Source organism: Mobula birostris, chromosome 1 (genome assembly GCF_030028105.1).
Source record: "Mobula birostris isolate sMobBir1 chromosome 1, sMobBir1.hap1, whole genome shotgun sequence".
Taxonomy (NCBI): Eukaryota; Metazoa; Chordata; class Chondrichthyes; order Myliobatiformes; family Myliobatidae; genus Mobula; species Mobula birostris.
The window spans coordinates 93,887,393-93,905,978 of record NC_092370.1 but is presented as its reverse complement, the minus strand read 5'-3'; the positions used below and the strand labels follow the sequence as shown (position 1 = coordinate 93,905,978).

At 42.1% G+C, this 18,586-nt stretch overlaps 1 protein-coding gene across 6 annotated transcripts in view; it reads right to left on the bottom strand.

Moving 5' to 3' along the window:
• The window catches only part of dennd3a (DENN/MADD domain containing 3a), a 146,658-nt gene that overhangs the window by 47,490 nt on the left and 80,582 nt on the right, over positions 1-18,586 (bottom strand). For all 6 annotated transcript variants that reach the window (XM_072259482.1, XM_072259491.1, XM_072259475.1 and 3 more), the window contains 5 exons: positions 17,102-17,223; positions 12,729-12,884; positions 9,577-9,673; positions 8,449-8,552; positions 433-614 (listed from right to left, as the gene is read on the bottom strand). In XM_072259482.1, coding sequence (XP_072115583.1) covers positions 433-614; positions 8,449-8,552; positions 9,577-9,673; positions 12,729-12,884; positions 17,102-17,223 — 661 coding nt within the window. The remainder of the gene's footprint in view (positions 1-432; positions 615-8,448; positions 8,553-9,576; positions 9,674-12,728; positions 12,885-17,101; positions 17,224-18,586) is intronic.

Sequence of the window (18,586 nt, the reverse complement as noted above, 5' to 3'; positions counted from 1 at the left end):
CTGGCAGTTCATTCCACACTCTCACTCCACTCTGAGTGAAGTTCCACCTCATGTTCCCCCTTAAACATCTCACTTTTCACCCTTAATCCATGACCTCTAGTTGTAGTCTGCTTGCATTTACCCTATCCATACCCCTTACAATTTTGTATACTTCTGTCAAACCTCTCCTCAATCTTCTAACCTAAAGTCCTAACCTATTCAACCTTTCCCTTTCACTCAGGTCCTCAGCACGACCGTCTTGATACCCTTGCACAAAAATGTAAAAATTTTGTATAATTTCTGTTTAATTTATGTTTTTCCTGTGAATGTTGTTTATATGATGCTATGTGCCTGTGATGCTGCTGCAAGTTAAGTTTTTCATTGCACCTGTAACATGCATGTATTTGTGCATATGACAAGAAAATCAACTTTGACTCTGAAATAACTCAGCACCATTTTCAGGCTTGTTCTTGCTTAGAGACAGATCCTCAGCTGGAAAATCCTGCCATATATCAACTGGTAGATTTGGCATGCTTGCAGCGAATCGCTTAGTCATCAACTGATCAATATTAAATTCCTTTCTCACAGCCATCTGTTCCATTGTGGGCCTTCGAGGATTATCCCGCATCTTCATTCTAAAACAACATCCATCAATAAGTTTCTGCTTGTAACACAACTTAACAACAATTCAGAATGTTAATGAATGAGGCAAGTAAAGCCATTAGATTTGCTGTGAGTTAATTCCAATGGTTTAATTAGTTCAAAATAAAACCTCAAATTAAAAAATAGATCTTAATAGATCTTTGATAAGATCTTCTACTATTTTGATTAAATTTACATTAAGTTAAATTTAATTTAGTGGTTCCTAAGGTTGTCAAAGCTGGGTGGGGAGGGGTAGTGGGGATAAGCTCCCACTACCTATTAAATGCTCCCAATGGTGGCATCACAAATAGCATCTGACAATCAAGACCATCTTCTGGCCTTGAAGTGTGGTTTAGCTACTTAGCCCCGCGAAACTGTTTCTGCTGACAAGCGTAGGGCTAAAGGCGGGTTACTGATGCCTTAAAAATAGTCACTTCAGGCAACGGGGCTCGTTCGCCGTGGTTAGGCAGCCCATCCAGAGAAGGAAAACTCTGGTCTCAAACCTCTGCTGCTTTGTGGATATACCCATTCATGGGGAAGCTATGGGAGTAAACTCTGAAGAAAAATCCAGAGCTAGAGTTCCTAAAGCAGTCCTACATTGAGTTCAATGCTGGATGGCAAGTCCTGAGATGCCGTTGGTATAACCATACCATTATCGGTATCTGCCGTTCCTTTCGATTCATCAGCTGTATGGAGAGATGGAGCCTGCTGTATGGGAGACAGCTTGCTCTCCATATCATACCACCTTAGCTTGCATATCACATAGATAGCTAGGAGTAACATCCATGGTCAACCTCAACCAACTGAGGCCTCACAATCCCAATGGGTATTAGGAATCAAAATGCATTAATGAATATGGTACAGCAGTCTGATGAATTCTAAAGTTCAGGAAGTTATTTTGAATATCCACCTGCATTACTATAATCTTGTTCCCAAAAAAAATTTAAAAGATTTAGATAGGAGTCTTAATATAAAAAATAAACAAACATTAATCAAACAGGACAAAAATCTTAAATTCAATCCTAGTCAATATTGAAATGCAAATGTTTCTTCACAGGTAAAGCAATAAAGAAAGTTAAATCATTGTGGTCTGAACATTTAAAAATATGACTGGTTGAAACAAAGAGGCTGATACTCACAAGTGGCTTGAGAACTTTGACTGCTACTTGTCTCCAAGCAGTTGGATCATAAGAGGCAAGTACATAAAGCTTTGGTTACGCTGGACTTGGAGTACTGGGTGCAATTCTGGCCAACCCATTACAGGAAGGATGCAGAAACTTTGGAAAGGATGTAGAAGAGGTTTACCAGGATGCAGCCCTTATTAGAGAATATGCACTTAAGGAGAGTTTGGATAAACCTGGGTTGTTTTCTCTGCAGTCTTGCAGGCTGATAAAGGTGGTGGGCGGGGTGGGGGTGGGGGGTTGCCTGATAGAAATTCATATAATTATGAGAGACATAGATAGGATATTCAGTCAGAATATTTATCCATGGTTATGTGCTAAATACAAGACAACATGCTTTTACGAAACAGGGGAAAGTTTACAGGAGATGTGTGGACAAACACCTTGCAGAAGTAGCAAGTGCCTGGAACAGACTGCAGGGGTCGTAGTGGAGGCAGTTATGTTAGTGGCGTTTAAGAGATGTTTAGACATATAGAGTGCCCTGAAAATGTATTCAGACCCCACAACTATTTTCACATTTTACTGTTTCATCTTCTAAATTTGAAATAACATTGAAGAACGATTTTTGAGCTAATCTAGAAAACATTGTGCATTATGTCAAGTCAAAAGAAAAATTCCAAACTATCAACAATTTACTTAAACTTAAAAACTAAAATAGTGAGGCTGAAAACTTAGTCATCCCTTTGTAATTATTATGCCAAGTTTCCTCAGGTGCGATACTGTATATTACCTTACCAACTCACCCAATTTGTTGAAGTAGAAAATTGGAGGATCACCTGAATAAATATCCCTTCTCTGCAAGGTCCAACGGTATGGTAGATTTTCAAACAGACCAAGCCGAAATGGAGATAAAATAGCATTTAAGGCAACTCAGGCAAATGATAACAGAGAAGCATAAATCTAGGGAAGGGTACTAGACCAACCTCAAGCTCAGTGCAGTCCATCACAGACATACCTCAGAGCTTAATGCAGTTCATTGTGAAAAGTGGAAAAAAATATGAGACCACAGCCACACTGCCGGCTGGTGGTGTAGTGGCATCAGCGCCAGATTTTGGAGCACAGGCTCCCGAGTACGAATCCAGCAGCTCCCTTGCATGCTTTCCATCCATGCTGGGTTGAGCGCTGAGCTAGCAACTCGGCCTCGTAAAAATAAGAAAGCCTGCTTAAACAAAAAACCACCGTCATGATGGCGTCCCGATGACTCCACTTGGAGTTAATGGCTTTCTTCTTCACAGCCACACTGCCTAGGTCAGGCCATCCCTCTAAACTTAGTCACTGAAGAAGAGTGGCACTAGTAAGAAAGGCTACTGTGGTGGCAATATTTTCTCTGAGTGAGCTGCTGTCAGTGGTTGCAACTAGACTCTGTCTTGCACAAAAATGGTATTTATGGAAGAATGGCAAGGAAGAAGCCCTGGCTTTAAAAAAAAGCATATCTTTGCCCCTAAAGACTTTGCAAAGTGGCACTTGGAAGATACTGTAAAAATATAGAAAAAGACCTTTTGGTTGGATGAAACTAAAGTGGAACATTTTGGCCTCAACACTAAGTGGTACATGTGGCATAAATCTAATACTGGGCATCAGCCAGGTAAAACCATCCCTACTGTAAAGTATGATGGAGGTAGCAACATGCTGTGGGGATGCTTTTCAGCAGCAGGGACTGGAAATCTGGTCAGGATTAAAGGGAAGATGAATGCTGCTAAATACGGAGAGATTCTGGGTAAAAACCTGTTAGCCTGTGCCAGAAAGTCTAAACTAGGGAGGAAGTTCATCTTTCAGCAGGACAACAACCCAAAGCACACTGCCAGAGCAACCACGGCTTGGCTTCAAATGAAGAAAACTGATGTCCTTGAGTGGCCCAGTCAGAGTCCTGACTTTAATCCGACTGAACTTCTCTGGCAAGACCTCAAGATTACTGTCCACTGGCACTCCCCAACTAACCAGGAATGGGCAAGTCTTGCTCCATCACGTTGTGCAAAGCTAATAGAACCTTATCCAAAAAGACCACTGGCCATAATAGCTGCAAGAGGTAGTTCAAACTGAGTCCCAAGCAAAGGAAGATGAATACTCTTGAACTGTTGATATTTCAGTTTTTGAATTTTTAGTCTTTCATGCTATACAATTTTCCCTGTTTTGGAGGCTCGGCTGTGGAAAAAATTGAGCATGTGATTCACAAGTAAAAAAAGTTCCCAGTTAAATTGCTCACCAAGGCATTCTACAAGTATGTGAAGAGCAAGAAAATAAGACGTCAAAGATTGGCATCTGATTAGTTCCAAGGGTTTAGATGGGGCAGAGTTTGTTAAGTGTGTCCAGGACGGATTACTATCACAGTATGTGGACAGGCCAACTAGGGGGAATGCCATAATAGATCTGGTACTAGGTAATGAACCGGGTCAAGTCACAGATCTCTCAGTGGGTGAGCATCCAGGGAACAGTGACCACCGCTCCCTGGCCTTTAGCATTATCATGGAAAAGGATAGAATCAGAGAGGACAGGAAAATTTTTAATTGGGGAAGGGCAAATTATGAGGCTATCAGGCTAGAACTTGCGGGTGTGAATTGGGATGATGTTTTTGCAGGGAAATGTACTATGGACATGTGGTTGATGCTTAGAGATCTCTTGCAGGATGTTAGGGGTAAATTTGTCTCGGTGAGGAAGATGAAGAATGGGAGGGTGAAGGAACCATGGGTGACAAGTGAGGTGGAAAATCTAGTCAGATGGAAGAAGGCAGTATACATGAGGTTTAGGAAGCAAGGATCAGATGGGTCTGTTGAGGAATATAGGGAAGCAAGAAAGGAGCTTAAGAAGGGGCTGAGAAGAGCAAGAAGGGGGCATGAGAAGGCCTTGGCAAGCAGGGTAAAGGAAAACCCCAAGGCATTCTTCAATTATGTGAAGGAAAAAAGGATGACAGGAGTGAAGGTAGGACCGATTAGAGATAAAAGTGGGAAGATGTGCCTGGAGGCTGTGGAAGTGAGCGAGGTCCTCAATGAATGCTTCTCTTCGGTATTCACCAATGAGAGGGAACTTGATGATGGTGAGGACAGTATGAGTGAGGTTGATGTTCTGGAGCATGTTGATATTAAGGGAGAGGAGGTGTTGGAGTTGTTAAAATACATTAGGACGGATAAGTCCCCAGGGCCTGACGGAATATTCCCCAGGCTGCTCCACGAGGCGAGGGAAGAGATTGCTGAGCCTCTGGCTAGGATCTTTATGTCCTCGCTGTCCATGAGAATGGTACCGGAGGATTGGAGGGAGGCAAATGTTGTCCCCTTGTTCAAAAAAGGTAGTAGGGATAGTCCAGGTAATTATACACCAGTGAGCCTTACGTCTGTGGTGGGAAAGCTGTTGGAAAAGATTCTTAAGAGATAGGATCTCTGGGCATTTAGAGAATCATGGTCTGATCAGGGACAGTCAGCATGGCTTTGTGAAGGGCAGATTGTGTCTAACAAGCCTGATAGAGTTCTTTGAAGAGGTGACCAGGCATATAGAGGAGGGTAGTGCAGTGGATGTGATCTATATGGATTTTAGTAAGGCATTTGACAAGGTTCCACATGGTAGGCTTATTCAGTAAGTCAGAAGGCATGGGATCCAGGGAGGTTTGGCCAGGTGGATTCAGAACTGGCTTGCCTGCAGAAGGCAGAGGGTCGTGGTGGAGGGAGTACATTCAGATTGGAGGATTGTGACTACTGGTGTCCCACAAGGATCTGTTCTGGGACCTCTACTTTTCGTGATTTTTATTATCGACCTGGATGTGGGTGTAGAAGGGTGGGTTGGCAAGTTTGCAGATGACACAAAGGTTAGTGGTGTTGTAGATAGTGTAGAGGATTGTCAAAGATTGCAGAGAGACATTGATAAGATGCAGAAGTGGGCTGAGAAGTGGGAGATGGAGTTCAACCCGGAGAAGTGTGAGGTGGTACACTTTGGAAGGACAAACTCCAAGGCGGAGTACAAAGTAAATGGCAGGATACTTCGTAGTGTGGAGGAGCAGAGGGATCTGGGGGTACATGTCCACAGATCCCTGAAAGTTACCTCACAAGTGGATGGGGTAGTTAAGAAAGCTTATGGGGTGTTAGCTTTCATAAGTCGAGGGATAGAGTTTAAGAGTCGCGATATAATGATGCAACTCTATAAAACTCTGGTTAGGCCACACTTGGAGTACTGTGTCTAGTTCTGGTCACCTCACTATAGGAAGGATGTGGAAGCATTGGAAAGGGTACAGAGGAGATTTACCAGGATGCTGCCTGGTTTAGAGAGTACGCATTATGATCAGAGATTAAGGGAGCTAGGGCTTTACTCTTTGGAGAGAAGGAGGACAAGAGGAGACATGATAGACGTGTACAAGATAATAAGAGTGGATAGCCAACACCTCTTCCCCAGGGCACCACTGCTCAATACAAGAGGGCATGGCTCTAAGGTAAGGGGTGGGAAGTTCAAGGGGGATATTAGAGGAAGATTTTTTACTCAGAGAGTGGTTCGTGCGTGGAATGCACTGCCTGAGTCAGTGGTGGAGGCAGATACACTAGTGAAGTTTAAGAGACTTCTAGACAGGTATATGGAGGAATTTAAGGTGGGGGCTTATATGGGAGGCAGGGTTTGAGGGTCAGCACAACATTGTGGGCCAAAGGGCCTGCACTGTGCTGTACTATTCTATGTTCTATGTTTTAGAATAGGACCAATCAGGTGTGACAGTGGAAAAGTGTGCATGGAAACAGAGGAGATAGCAGATGTACTTAATGAGTAGGAACAATCACAATCCGCTGGAGGAACTCAGCAGGTCCGTCAGCATCAGTTGAAAAGGTCAGTCGACGTTTCGGGCCGAAACCCTTCGTCAGGACTGGAGGAAGAACTTTGGGGATGGTTTGAAGAACGCTGGTAGTTGAAAAAGATAGTAATTTGAAAGACAACGGGGTGGGGGAGGGGAAGCAGGGAGGTGATTGGCAGGAGAACAATGCGCAGTAGTAGAAGGAGGCGGAACTATGAGGGGGGTGATGTGAAATAGGGATAGAGAAAGGGAGGGGGAGGGAATTACCGGAAGTTGGAGAATTCTATGTTCATACCAAGGGGCTGGAGACTACCTAGACGGTATATGAGGTGTTGCTCCTCCAACCTGAGTTTAGCCTCATCATGGCAGTAGAGAAGGCCATGTATGGACAGATCTGAATGGGAATGGGAAGCAGAGTTGAAGTGGGTGGCTACTGGGATACCCTGTCTGTTTTGGCGGACGGAGTGGAGGTGCTCAAAGAAGCCGTCCTCCAATCTGCGTCGGGTTTCACCGACATACAGGAGGCTGCACCGAGAGCACCGGATGCAATAGATGACCCCAACAGACTCACAAGTGAAGTGTTGCCTCACTTGGAAGTACTGTTTGGGGCCCTGAATGGTGGCAAGACAGGAGGTGTAGGGACAGGTGTAGCACTTGCGCTTACAGGGATTAAGTGCCAGGAAGGAGATCTGTGGGGAGGGACGTGTGGACCAGGGAGTCGCGGAGGGACCGATCCCTGCGGAAGGCAGAGAGGGGTGGAGAGGGAAAGATGTGCTTAGTCCTGTTAAGGTGGCCTGAGAAGTGGAAGATGGAGTTTAACCCAGCTAAGTGTGAGGTGGTTCATTTTGGTAGGACAAATATATGATGACAGAATATAGTATTAATGGTAAGACTCTTGGCAGTGTGGAGGATCAGAGGGATCTTGGGGTGCGAGTCCATAGGACACTCAAGGCTGCTGCGCAGGTTGACACTATGGTTAAGAAGGCATACGGTGCATTGGCCTTCATCAATTGTAGGATTGAGTTTAGGAGCCAAGAGGGAATGTTGCAGCTATATTGGACCCTGGTCAGACCCCACTCGGAGTATTGTGCTCAGTTCTGGTCTCCTCACTACAGGAAGGATGTGGAAATCATAGAAAGGGTGCAGAGGAGATTTACAAGGATGTTGCCTGGACTGAGGAGCAAGGATGTTGCCTGGATTGGCGAGGTTGAATGAACTTGGCCTTTTCTCCTTGGAGACATGGAGGATGAGAGATGACCTGATAGAAGTGTATAACATGATGAGGGGCATTGATCGTGTGGATAGTCAGAGGCTTTTTCCCAGGGCTGGAATGGCTAGCAGAAGAGGGCACAGTTTTAAGGTGCTTGGAAGTAGGTACAGAGGAGATGGCAGGGTTAAGTTTTTTTTAAAATGCAGAGAATGGTGACTGTGTGAAATGGGCTGCCGGCGATGGTGGTGGAGGTGGATACCATAGAGTCTTTTAAGAGACTCCTGGACAGGTACACAGAGCTCAGCAAAATAGAGGGCTATGGGTAACCCTATGTAATTTCTAAGGTAAGGACATGTTCGGCATAGCTTTGTGGGCCGAAGGGCCTGTATTGTGTTGTAGGTTTTCATTGTTTTTATGCTTCTAAAATCCCTGGTTGTAATACTCATTTATGTGAACAAAGGGCTGGGGGCTGAATACTTTTACAAGGCACATTACATGAACATGCAGGGAATGGAAGAATGTTGCTTATGCACAACAGCAGACATTTAGTTTGATTTGGCACCATTCGGCACAGATATCATGGGACGATGAGCCCATTGCTGTGCTGCATTGTATTATTTATGATCAATGGGCAACTTTTGCATGCCTTCATCAAAGGCAAATTTCTCCAAGTTTACCTGTCACTTTCAGGGCAGGTGCGAAGTTCCATTTGGCTGAAGGCATCCATCTTTCTACTCAAACGAGCTTTAAGAAATGAATGGAATATATAGGTTTCCAGTACCTACAATATGTAACAATAAATGCATCTTAAATAATTGAGTAGCATATTTGGGTATATTACAAAACCAAAGACGGAAACCTCTCTGAATATGCACCATAGTTATAAATGCCCAAGGGCAATTATCATCCAGACCCCAATTTCACAAATTTCATTATTTTGTAAGCCTTTTCCCTCTCCCTCAAGTCAAAACATCAAGGAAAAGATAAAGCATTAAGTGAACAAAAATGATTTTCAAATTATGGTATGAAATTTAGATTTATAACAAAACAATTCTTATTCTGAAGATAAGAAATAGCAGTACCCTATTTGGCCCCTTGAGCCTGCTGTGCCATTCAACTGATCTTCCTTCTCTTCCATTTACCTGCCCTTGCCTATATATTTCCTGTTTCCTTAAATGTCCAAACTGCATTGTCTTCTGCAATTTAAGACCAAGCCTCTAGTACCCTCTAGGATAGGAAATCCAAATGTGCATCAAGCTTTAAAAAACAACTTATTTCAGCATTTTATTCAAAATATAACTTGCAACATACAATTTAAGGAGTCCAAGTCAGACTTGGTCTTTGGTTTCCACTATACCAATTCCTTCTGTAATTTATTACCACAGGTCTGCAATAAACAATTCTAATTTTCATTAGCATATTCTTATTCTGTCAAGATTCTAGTAAAGTAAATAGTGTTCAAAAATAAGTATTTGGATTAAAAGGTCAGTTTATTTTCTACGCTAGTGAAATGGTATCGGTATATATAAATCTCAAAGTAAAGCAGGAGTTCCCTCACTTAAATAAAGTTTCATATTCTTATAGTTTACCCTATGCATATTGCATAAAGCCACTTCTGTCATCTAAAAATGATCGACTTTAAGATGTATTCGATAAATTGGGAAAACAGTTGTGAAATAAAATTAGAAAAAACGATTGTGACAGATAAAATGTACATCAACTAATTTATTGATTTGTATGTCTACAATGTTAGTATAACTTAAACAAATGTATCCACATAACTTTTACACAATGCTTATACTGACCTTTTTGTAAAAGGGCTGATCAGAAGCTGTTCTAGTCTTCAAAAATTCTTCACTATTAAAAACACGATATTCATAATTTAAATAGCCTGATACATCCCTGCAATAAAATGGCTTTTGTGAATTCAGTAGCAAAGTCTTTGACAGTTTAAATTTTAATAGATTTCATCATCTGGATAACAGAATCGATGAATGCTAAAATTGTGGAATACTAACTGAAGACAAAATATTTTAATCTAAAATACTTCAATCTAAATATTTCAATTTTTTTTGGCGTGTGCCTGCATGCGTGCGAGTCTGTGCGTCTGCGTGTGCATGCGTGCGCGTCTGTGTGTGTGCGTGTCCGTGTGTGCATCTGTGATGTCTTTTTCATGGCTTTTACAAGGTGCGGAGCGAGAGAGACACTGTGTGGCGCACCACTCCTCACACAGACATCTTCACAGTATTTTTCCCTTTATTTTATGAGGTTGAGTTGCGATCTCGACACTCAACCCAGCACGGATGGAAAGCATACTCAGGGGCGGACCCAACTAGTTTCGAACCCAGGAACCTCCGCTCCTGGGTCCGGCGCCGATGTTGTTGCCCAAAATATTTCAATTTATAATTATTGTGTGAGTTAAAGATGCACCACCAAAGACTACCTCCCATTTCAAGAAAATACCTATTGAAAGCAAATTTTTCATAATACCCATACATAATTTCTAACTATTTTTATGGCTGTCAAAGCATAGCTCCAATATTTTTCATAAATTCGTCAATGACACCCCTGATGCTGGCAAGATCACGGATGATGACAAAGCAATGTAAAGGAGATAGATCATAATCACAACTTTGCACTCAACATCGACAAAACAAAAAGCTTACTGTGGACTTTAGTAAGGGTAAATCAGGTGAATATGCACTAGTCGTTATTGAAGGGTCTGCTGTGGAAAGGGTAAGCGGCTTCAAATTCATGGTTATGGACATTCTGGGCCTAGCACATAGATGTAACCATGAAGGCATGCCTGTATCTCTGTTTTCTTAAAAGTTTAGGGTAATTCGGCATGTCATTGATGACACAGAATCAGAATCAGGCTTATTATCACTGGCAGATGTCGTGAAATTTGTTAACTTTACAGCAGCAGTACATAATTATAGAAAAAACTGAATTACAGTGTGTGTATATATATATATATATATATATATATATATATATACACACACACACTGCAGAAAACTAATTTTCATGGCCTCTGTACCTTGTGTCTCTATGCCAATGGCAATAAGCTTGAACTTGAATGGAGTTAGTAGTTGAAAGAGATACAATAGTGGTGTTTAAAAAGCTGTTAGATACAAATATTCCCTCCTTCTACTATTGATGCTGCCCTCACCTGCTACTCCTCCATTTCCTGTACATCTGCACTCAGCACACCTTCCCGCCCTCATAACATTGAGAGTCCTTCTCGTCCATCTTCTGCAACTTCTGCCATCCCCAAAGGGACCCTACCACTAAACATCTTTACCCCCCGCCCCATCACCACCACCCTGCATTCCTCAGGGACTGCTCCCTCCATGATTCCCTTGTCCATTCATCCCTCCCCATTAATCTCCCTGCAGCCACAACCCTACAAGCAGCACAAGTGCTACACCTCAACATACACTTCCTCCCTCACCACCATCCATTCAGGGGCCCAAACAGTCCTTCCAAGTGTGGCAGCACTTCACCTGCTGGGGTCATCAATTGTGTCCAATATTCACGATGTGGCATCCTCTACATTGGTGAGACCCATCGCTAATTGGAGAACTGCTTCATCGAGCACCCCCGCATCATCCACCACAAGCGGGATTTCCCAGTGGCCAAACATTTTAATTCCCATTCCAACGTATCAATCCATGGCCTCCTCTAGTACCAAGATGAAGCCACCCTCAGGGTGGAGGGAGCAATACCTTGTATTGTCTGGGTACCCTCCAACCTGATGGCATGAATATCAATTTCTCTTTCCAGTGAACAAAATTCCTCCCCCCTTCCTTAAATCCCCCACTCTGACCTTCTCACCTGCCTATTACTTCCCCCTGGGTCCCCTCCTCCTTCCCTTGCTCCTATTGTCCACTCTCCTCTCCTAACAGATTCTTTCTTCTACAGCCATTGACCTTTCCCACACACCTGGCTTCACCTATCACCTTCCAGCCAGACTCTTTCCTCTCCACCCACCATTTAATTCAGGCCTCCCCCTTCCCTCTCAGTCATGAAGAAGGGCCTTAGCTCGAATGTCGACTGTTTACTCTTTTCCACAGATAACTGCCTGACCTGCCGAGTTCCTCCAGCATTTTGTGTGTGTTGCTTTAGATACCAATTTGTAGGGAATGTAGGGACATACATCACATGCAAGGCAAGGAAATGCAGTTTAATTCAGCAACATGTTCTGTGCTGTACTGTTTTATGCTCTACGTCTCATAAAGAGAATCAGTACAGAAATACACCCTTCAATCAGAGTCCATACCAAGGACCAAGTACCCAATTTTACACTCTTCCTTCCTTAACCCATCTTATTCTCCCCAATTGGACATCTTTTCTAACTCTATATTCTATCACTATCAACCTACACTTTTTTTTTGGAGTGTGGAAGGAAACTAGGGCACCCAGAGGAAACCCATGCAGTCACAGGGAGAATGTGAAATCCATATGCACATAGCACTAGAGGTCAGGATAAACCAAGATCACTGTAAACATCACCCTTACTAGCTGTACCACTCTGCCCAATGCCACTTGAAATTATACTCAATCACCTACTTTTACTTTTGTACCTACAGGGTGTAAAACTCATTAAGTTCAAGCAAAGTCTTCTTCTGAGTCTCTCCTGCATATCTTAAAGTAACAAGCAGCCTGTACAAACCCTCATAACATCCACCAAACCTGCTGCTGCAGAAAACAAACTGGGTGAGGTAGGTGGGCATCCAAGTAATGGTATTGCTGGTTTGAGCAATGTCTTAACATGAAAGTGATTTGAATGTTGAAAGCTCCTGTCAAAGGAAGGATAATGAATTGAAATAAGTCACAACTCATTGTTATTTTAAGGCTGGACGGTTAAAATTTAACTTTGAAAGATTAGCTATGAGTGAATGTTCATTGATCTGACCTATTCAAGAAAAAAAATCCATAAAGTTGGCATTCACACCTGAACATGTTAACAACCAGCTCCAAGAATAACTCCTGAATCTTTGAGTTTAGACTGTCCTGCCAGTTCCTTCTGTGCAGTCGTAAATCTGAAATATCTGTGGAGGAGCCCAAGTGAGATAGTTCCAAATCATAATGCAACTGTAGACTTTCAATCCTGGGAAAAAAGGAATCACATTTTTTTCTAATTTAAATTAATTTTCTAGTAAAAGAATAAAGTTTCGCATGACATTTAAAAGAAATTATTCTTCAGATAACAAGCCCAGTTTATCAGAGAAAAAAGCAAAGGATATGCATTAAAATTTATCACTTTAAAGAGAACATTCAATTAACTTTTCTTTCTCGGCTCAAATTTCACCATACGTGACAATAAACTACTTAGTTTTTTAAACTTTGTTTAATTCTAAGAAAATAGCAATTCAAAAAACACTCTACAGTTACGCTTAATGTTTAATGTTAAATAATGCTTTCCCTTGCAAGTGCAGACAGTGCAAAACTTGTCGTTTCCCACTATCTACAGACACAAAAAAGCAGACTGGACTTGTATTTGATTTCTGTCTGTATTGGTCATCCGTCCATAATACTGGCTCAACTGTTTTCTTCCCCCCTCTGTGACCGGAAGATATGCTCACCATGTCATAATAGGCGTATCTTCCTGCTCTACATTTTGCAACTCCTGCAGATCTCTATGTTCTTACTCTCTATCTGCTCTCATTCACCCAGTGACCAGATAACCACGTTTTACTCTATCAAAAACATACCATCTCACCCATACTCCTTGCAGCTTAACAAATTTCTTTTACCTCCTTCTCAATTCTAATGAAATGACTTTAACCTGATGTATATTAATTCTATTTCTATTCCCACACATGTTGCCTAACCTCCGAGTATACATAATATAGAAAAGTATAGCACAGGAAGTCCTTCAGCCCGTGATGCCTTTGCTAAACATGATGCCAATTTGAACTATACATGGGCCTGCAGGTGGTTTATTACTCCCAATTCCTTGCCTGTTCGTATTTTTGTCTCATTGCCTCTTAAACATCGCTGTCATATCTGCTTCCACTTGGCAGCACATTACAGGCACCCATCACTTTCTATTAAAAAAAACCTGCCTTGCACCTCTCCTTCAAACATTCTCTCTCTCTCTCGCGTTAAAACTAAGTTCTCAGTATTTGATATTTCTACCCAGGAAATAAAGACCAATTATCTACTGTTTCTATGCCTCTCAGTTTTATATATTTCTATCAGATCACTTCTCAGTCTTCAACACTCCAGACAAAGCAATCCAATTTCGTCCAATATTTTCTTATAGCTAAGTCTTTAATCTAGGCAATATCCTGATAAACATCTACATCCACTAAAACCTTCCACATCCTTCTGGTGATGTGTTGACCAGAACCACACACAATACAGCAAATGTGACTAACCAAAGTTTTATATTGCTTCAATGTGACTGCCCAATTTTTATACTGACCGATGAAGTAAAGCATGGCACACAGCTTCTTTACCACCTTATTGACTTGTGTTGATACTTTCAGTGAGCTATGCTTCTATAGTTTCTGCCATTTAATGTATACAGTACTTTCATCTTACACATTTGACACCCAAAGTGTAATACCTCACACTTGTACAGATTAAACTCCATTTGCCATTTCTCTGCCCATATTTCCAGCTGGTCTATACCCTGTTGAATCATTTGACAATCTTCCACCCTATACACAGCTCAACCCATTTCTATGCCCCCTACAAACTTACCAGCCCACAAATTGTTTAACCATAATAGTAAACAGTACTGTTTCAGTACTGATCCTTATAGAACAAAACTGATTACAGACCTCCAGTCAAAGTAACACTCCTCCATCACTATTCTCCATCATTTCTGGCGAGGCTAATTTTGAATCTATATCTACGAAGTCTCCATGAATCGCAAGAGCCTTAACCTTCTGGATAAGCCTAGCAAAAATGACTTTGTCAAAAGTTTAGCTAGCCCCCATATATATCATTATCTATTGCACTCTTCTCATCAATTATCTTCATCATCTTCTCAATAAAACTTAACCAAGATTAAGTCTTACAAGCTTCCACACAAAACCATGTTGACTATCACTAATAAGTCTATGCTTTTCCAGATACAGTAAATCCTATCCTCTAGAATCTTCTCCAGTAACTTCCCTACCACTGATGTAAGGCTCATTGGCCTAAAGCAAGGAACAACATTGGCTATACTCTGAACCTCAGGAGTGCAATATTTTGCTTGTGGAGTATTTCCACCATTTTCTGCTTTTAATATTCTCGCAGGAGTCCAGTTATAGGGTATATAAATAGTTATGCCAATTTTCCAAAGGAACTAAATCAGTTTGAAACTATTTTTATAAAATACATAAAATGCTGAAATAATTACTTAAAATTCTAAGAATACATTTGTGAGTGGGGCAAAGCATAAACATATACAGCACTGTAAATTAAATTTTACTGGACATGCTGGATTTATATTACAGTAATGCCCTGCAAGTCTCAAAGAAACATCTAGGTGGATGGATGGATGGATCACTTGTGAAGATCAGAAGGGAAGAAGGTTCCTCAGGAGCGACGGCACAATTATTGGTGACTGTAAAGGCCAATTCTGGATCTGCAGACAAGATTCTGGAGTAGTAGGAACGTGGAAACAGCTGGATGTGGGTGCTTGGATAATAGGATCCTTCCTGTGTCTCCTCCTCTTCACTATCACTCTTCCGGATTCCTCAAAATTCTTGGCTGCTCAGTGGATCAGTGTTCTCCAGCGCCATCTGTCACAAGCCAGCTGCTACCACTCATTAACCTTGATATTTGCCTGAGAGTGCTGCTGCTTAAGTTGGTCTTTGTACCTCTTGCGCAGGGCACCACAATCCCTCTTGCCCTGAGAGAGTTCTCCGTAGAGTACTACTTTCGGTAACCTGGAGTTGTCCATGCAAGACATGTGGCAAGACCAGCGGAGCTGCCTGAACAGCAAAGTGGCTTCAATGCTTAGAAGTTGAGCATTCTCCAGGACCTCATTGTTGGGGACATGATCATGCCAGTTGACACCCATAATGGAGCAGAGGCAGCACTGATGGAAGCACTCGAGCAACCAGATTTTCTTGCAGTACAAGACCCAGGCTTCAGAGCCATACGACAGTGTTGTGACAACGGCAGCCCTGTACACCTGGATTTTTGTGGACAGACGCAGCTGGTGGTTCTCCCATGCATGTTTGAGGAGGTACCCAAAAGCACTGCTGGCTCTAGCAAGTCTATCGTCAACCCCCCCTTACCATCGCAGCGTCGTTGGAGATGACGCTGCCCAGGTAGGTGAACTGCTTAATCGTGGTGAGAGGGTAGTCATCAGTGGTGATCCAAGATGGATTGTAAATGTCATGAGGGTGCTTCTGATGGAGGATCATTGTTTTCTCCAGTCTGACTGTTAACCTGAAAGCCTTGGCAAACTGAGTGACTGCAGCCTGCAGCATGTCTTCTGTGCACATGAGAAGAGCACAGTTGTCTGCACACAGAAGCTAGAGAATGGGTTCTTGCATGGTTTTTGTTTAGGCAAGAAGGCAGTAGAGGTTAAAGATATTTCCATCAGTGCAGAACCGAATGTAGATGCTCTCTGAGGTGGTCTCTTTCGCTTCAAGTAGCATTATGTTGAAAAAGATGGCAAAGAGCGTTGGTGCCAAAACACAGACTTGTTTCACACCAGTACTGATGGGGAATGGGTCAGACAGGTGGCCATTGTGCTTAACCTGACCACTTTGGCTTTCATGGAGCTTCTGCAGGACAGTGAGAAATTTCAGGGGACTGTTGAGCTTTGACAGAATCTTCCAGAGACCATCACGGCTGATTGTATCAAAGGCCTTGGTCTGGTAAATGCCGCATGCAGTCCCATGTTCTGTTCATTACACTTCTCCTGTATCTGGTGCAGGACAAAGATCATGTTGGATGTGCCTCTGTTTGCCTTGAATCCACGCTGACTCTCTGTGAGGTTGCCTTCAGCGATGGTAGGGATGATTCTGTCCAACAGAATTCTGGCAAGGATCTTCCTGGCAGTGGACAGCAGGGTAACCCCTCTGTAGTTTGAGCAATCCAACTTCTGCCCTTCATTCTTGTACAAGGAGACAATTACAGCATAGCGGAGGTCATTTGGGACTAAACCTTTCTCCCAACAGAATGTGAACAGGTTTGAGTTTGCTCAGAAGAATGAACTCCTGCAATAATATCTTGCATGTCTCAAAGAAACATCTACCTCAATAAAAAAATAACTACATAAAATTCTGCTACAGCGGTATGAAGTTTGTCCAACTTACTTATATTTAAGCCTTTTAAGTGAAATGATGTTCAAGATATTATATTTGCATTTACCTTTGTAAAAAACATTCTGCAGCTTGTGTTGGAATTTCAGGTATATGTGGTTCAGTACCTGCCAAGTTTGAGAATTTAATTGCTCCTTCATCAATGTTCACCAATATTAAGCCTTCTATTTCCTATTTAATTGGTAACAAATAAACAAGTTTACATTTCAGCTTAACGGATAATGTAAAAGTAGTACAAATTATATTGGCCCAAGCCCAATGCTTGCTGTCACCTCCAACATCTTCCCCAATCTGTACTCTATGAGTCCAGCAACAAAACACATCAACTTATGCAGTACCATTAGCAATTCAGCTAAATTCAATTTGTCATAGAATTATTGCTATTTAAGTGGCTAAATACAGGCAGGTATCAAAACCACTGAATTTGCCAGGGAGATCTGACCTAATGTTTGATTTGTGCAATTATGTTTAAATATTTTTCATATTTCAATGGTGTATTACATTTTCCTTGTCTTTTTTTTTCAACTAGCACTCTAAGTTAGGAACAGAAAAATAGTTTTAAGTTTATTCATTTCAGATGACGATGAAGCCTTCTCATTAACATCGCAATCTCATTTTACAATTTATTGAATGGGAGGCCAACTCCAGTAGACAATGAAACATATCCCGGATGGTTAACATTCCACAAATTACAAAGTTAATTGCTGCTACATCTTTTAAATGAGCTACTTTTCAAACAACTGTTATAACTCACTTGAGCAGCACCCCCTTTCATTTCCCCACTCAAAACAGCAAGACTTCGTTTCTGGTCTGGGTACCCTGCTGCGGGAAGGCAACTTCTCAATCACCAAAGATGAAGAAGTGGTTGGTGGATGTCTCCTCAGAGTGCATGCAATGTATCGTAATATCTGCTTTAGCTAATCAATGTATGTGCTCCATGCAAAATGAGTGACTGCCTGCCATCTAGCAGTTCCCATTACTGCTGGTGATGTCCCAGCCAGTCATCTGGCAGGAGACATCAAGTGCATCTTTGGTACAGCTGGACAACTCAGCAGTGCCGTTAGCAGACTAGACAACAACTCCCAATGGAAATGGTTAAAGATGCAAAGTTGTGCTATGCCCTCAGCAATCCTGCAGGCAGAACACAGCAGCAATCCACCTGGTCAGGTACAGACACCTCAGCCCAGTCCCGGATAGACTTCCTCTTCATAGCAAAGACTGCCAAAATCAGATCCAATTCGATCACACCAGTGTTTTTCTCTGAACACTGTCTTCTAAAGACTCCTGCCAGCCACAGAAAGACCAAAAGGCAAGCAGAAAGACATAAAATAAAGGGAAGCTGAATTTTGGAGAAGCATGAAGACCCCTTTGTTAGCTCCTTGGTGGACTAGTTGGAAGCAACCAAGGAGAATATTAAAGTTTTCATCATCAAGTGTGTTCAAAAAATTCAACAGGAGTTTTGCCAACTCCAAAAAGCCCTGTTGCAGCTTCTCCTCTGCAGTTGAAAGATGGTCATGAGGGAGGAACTCCAAGA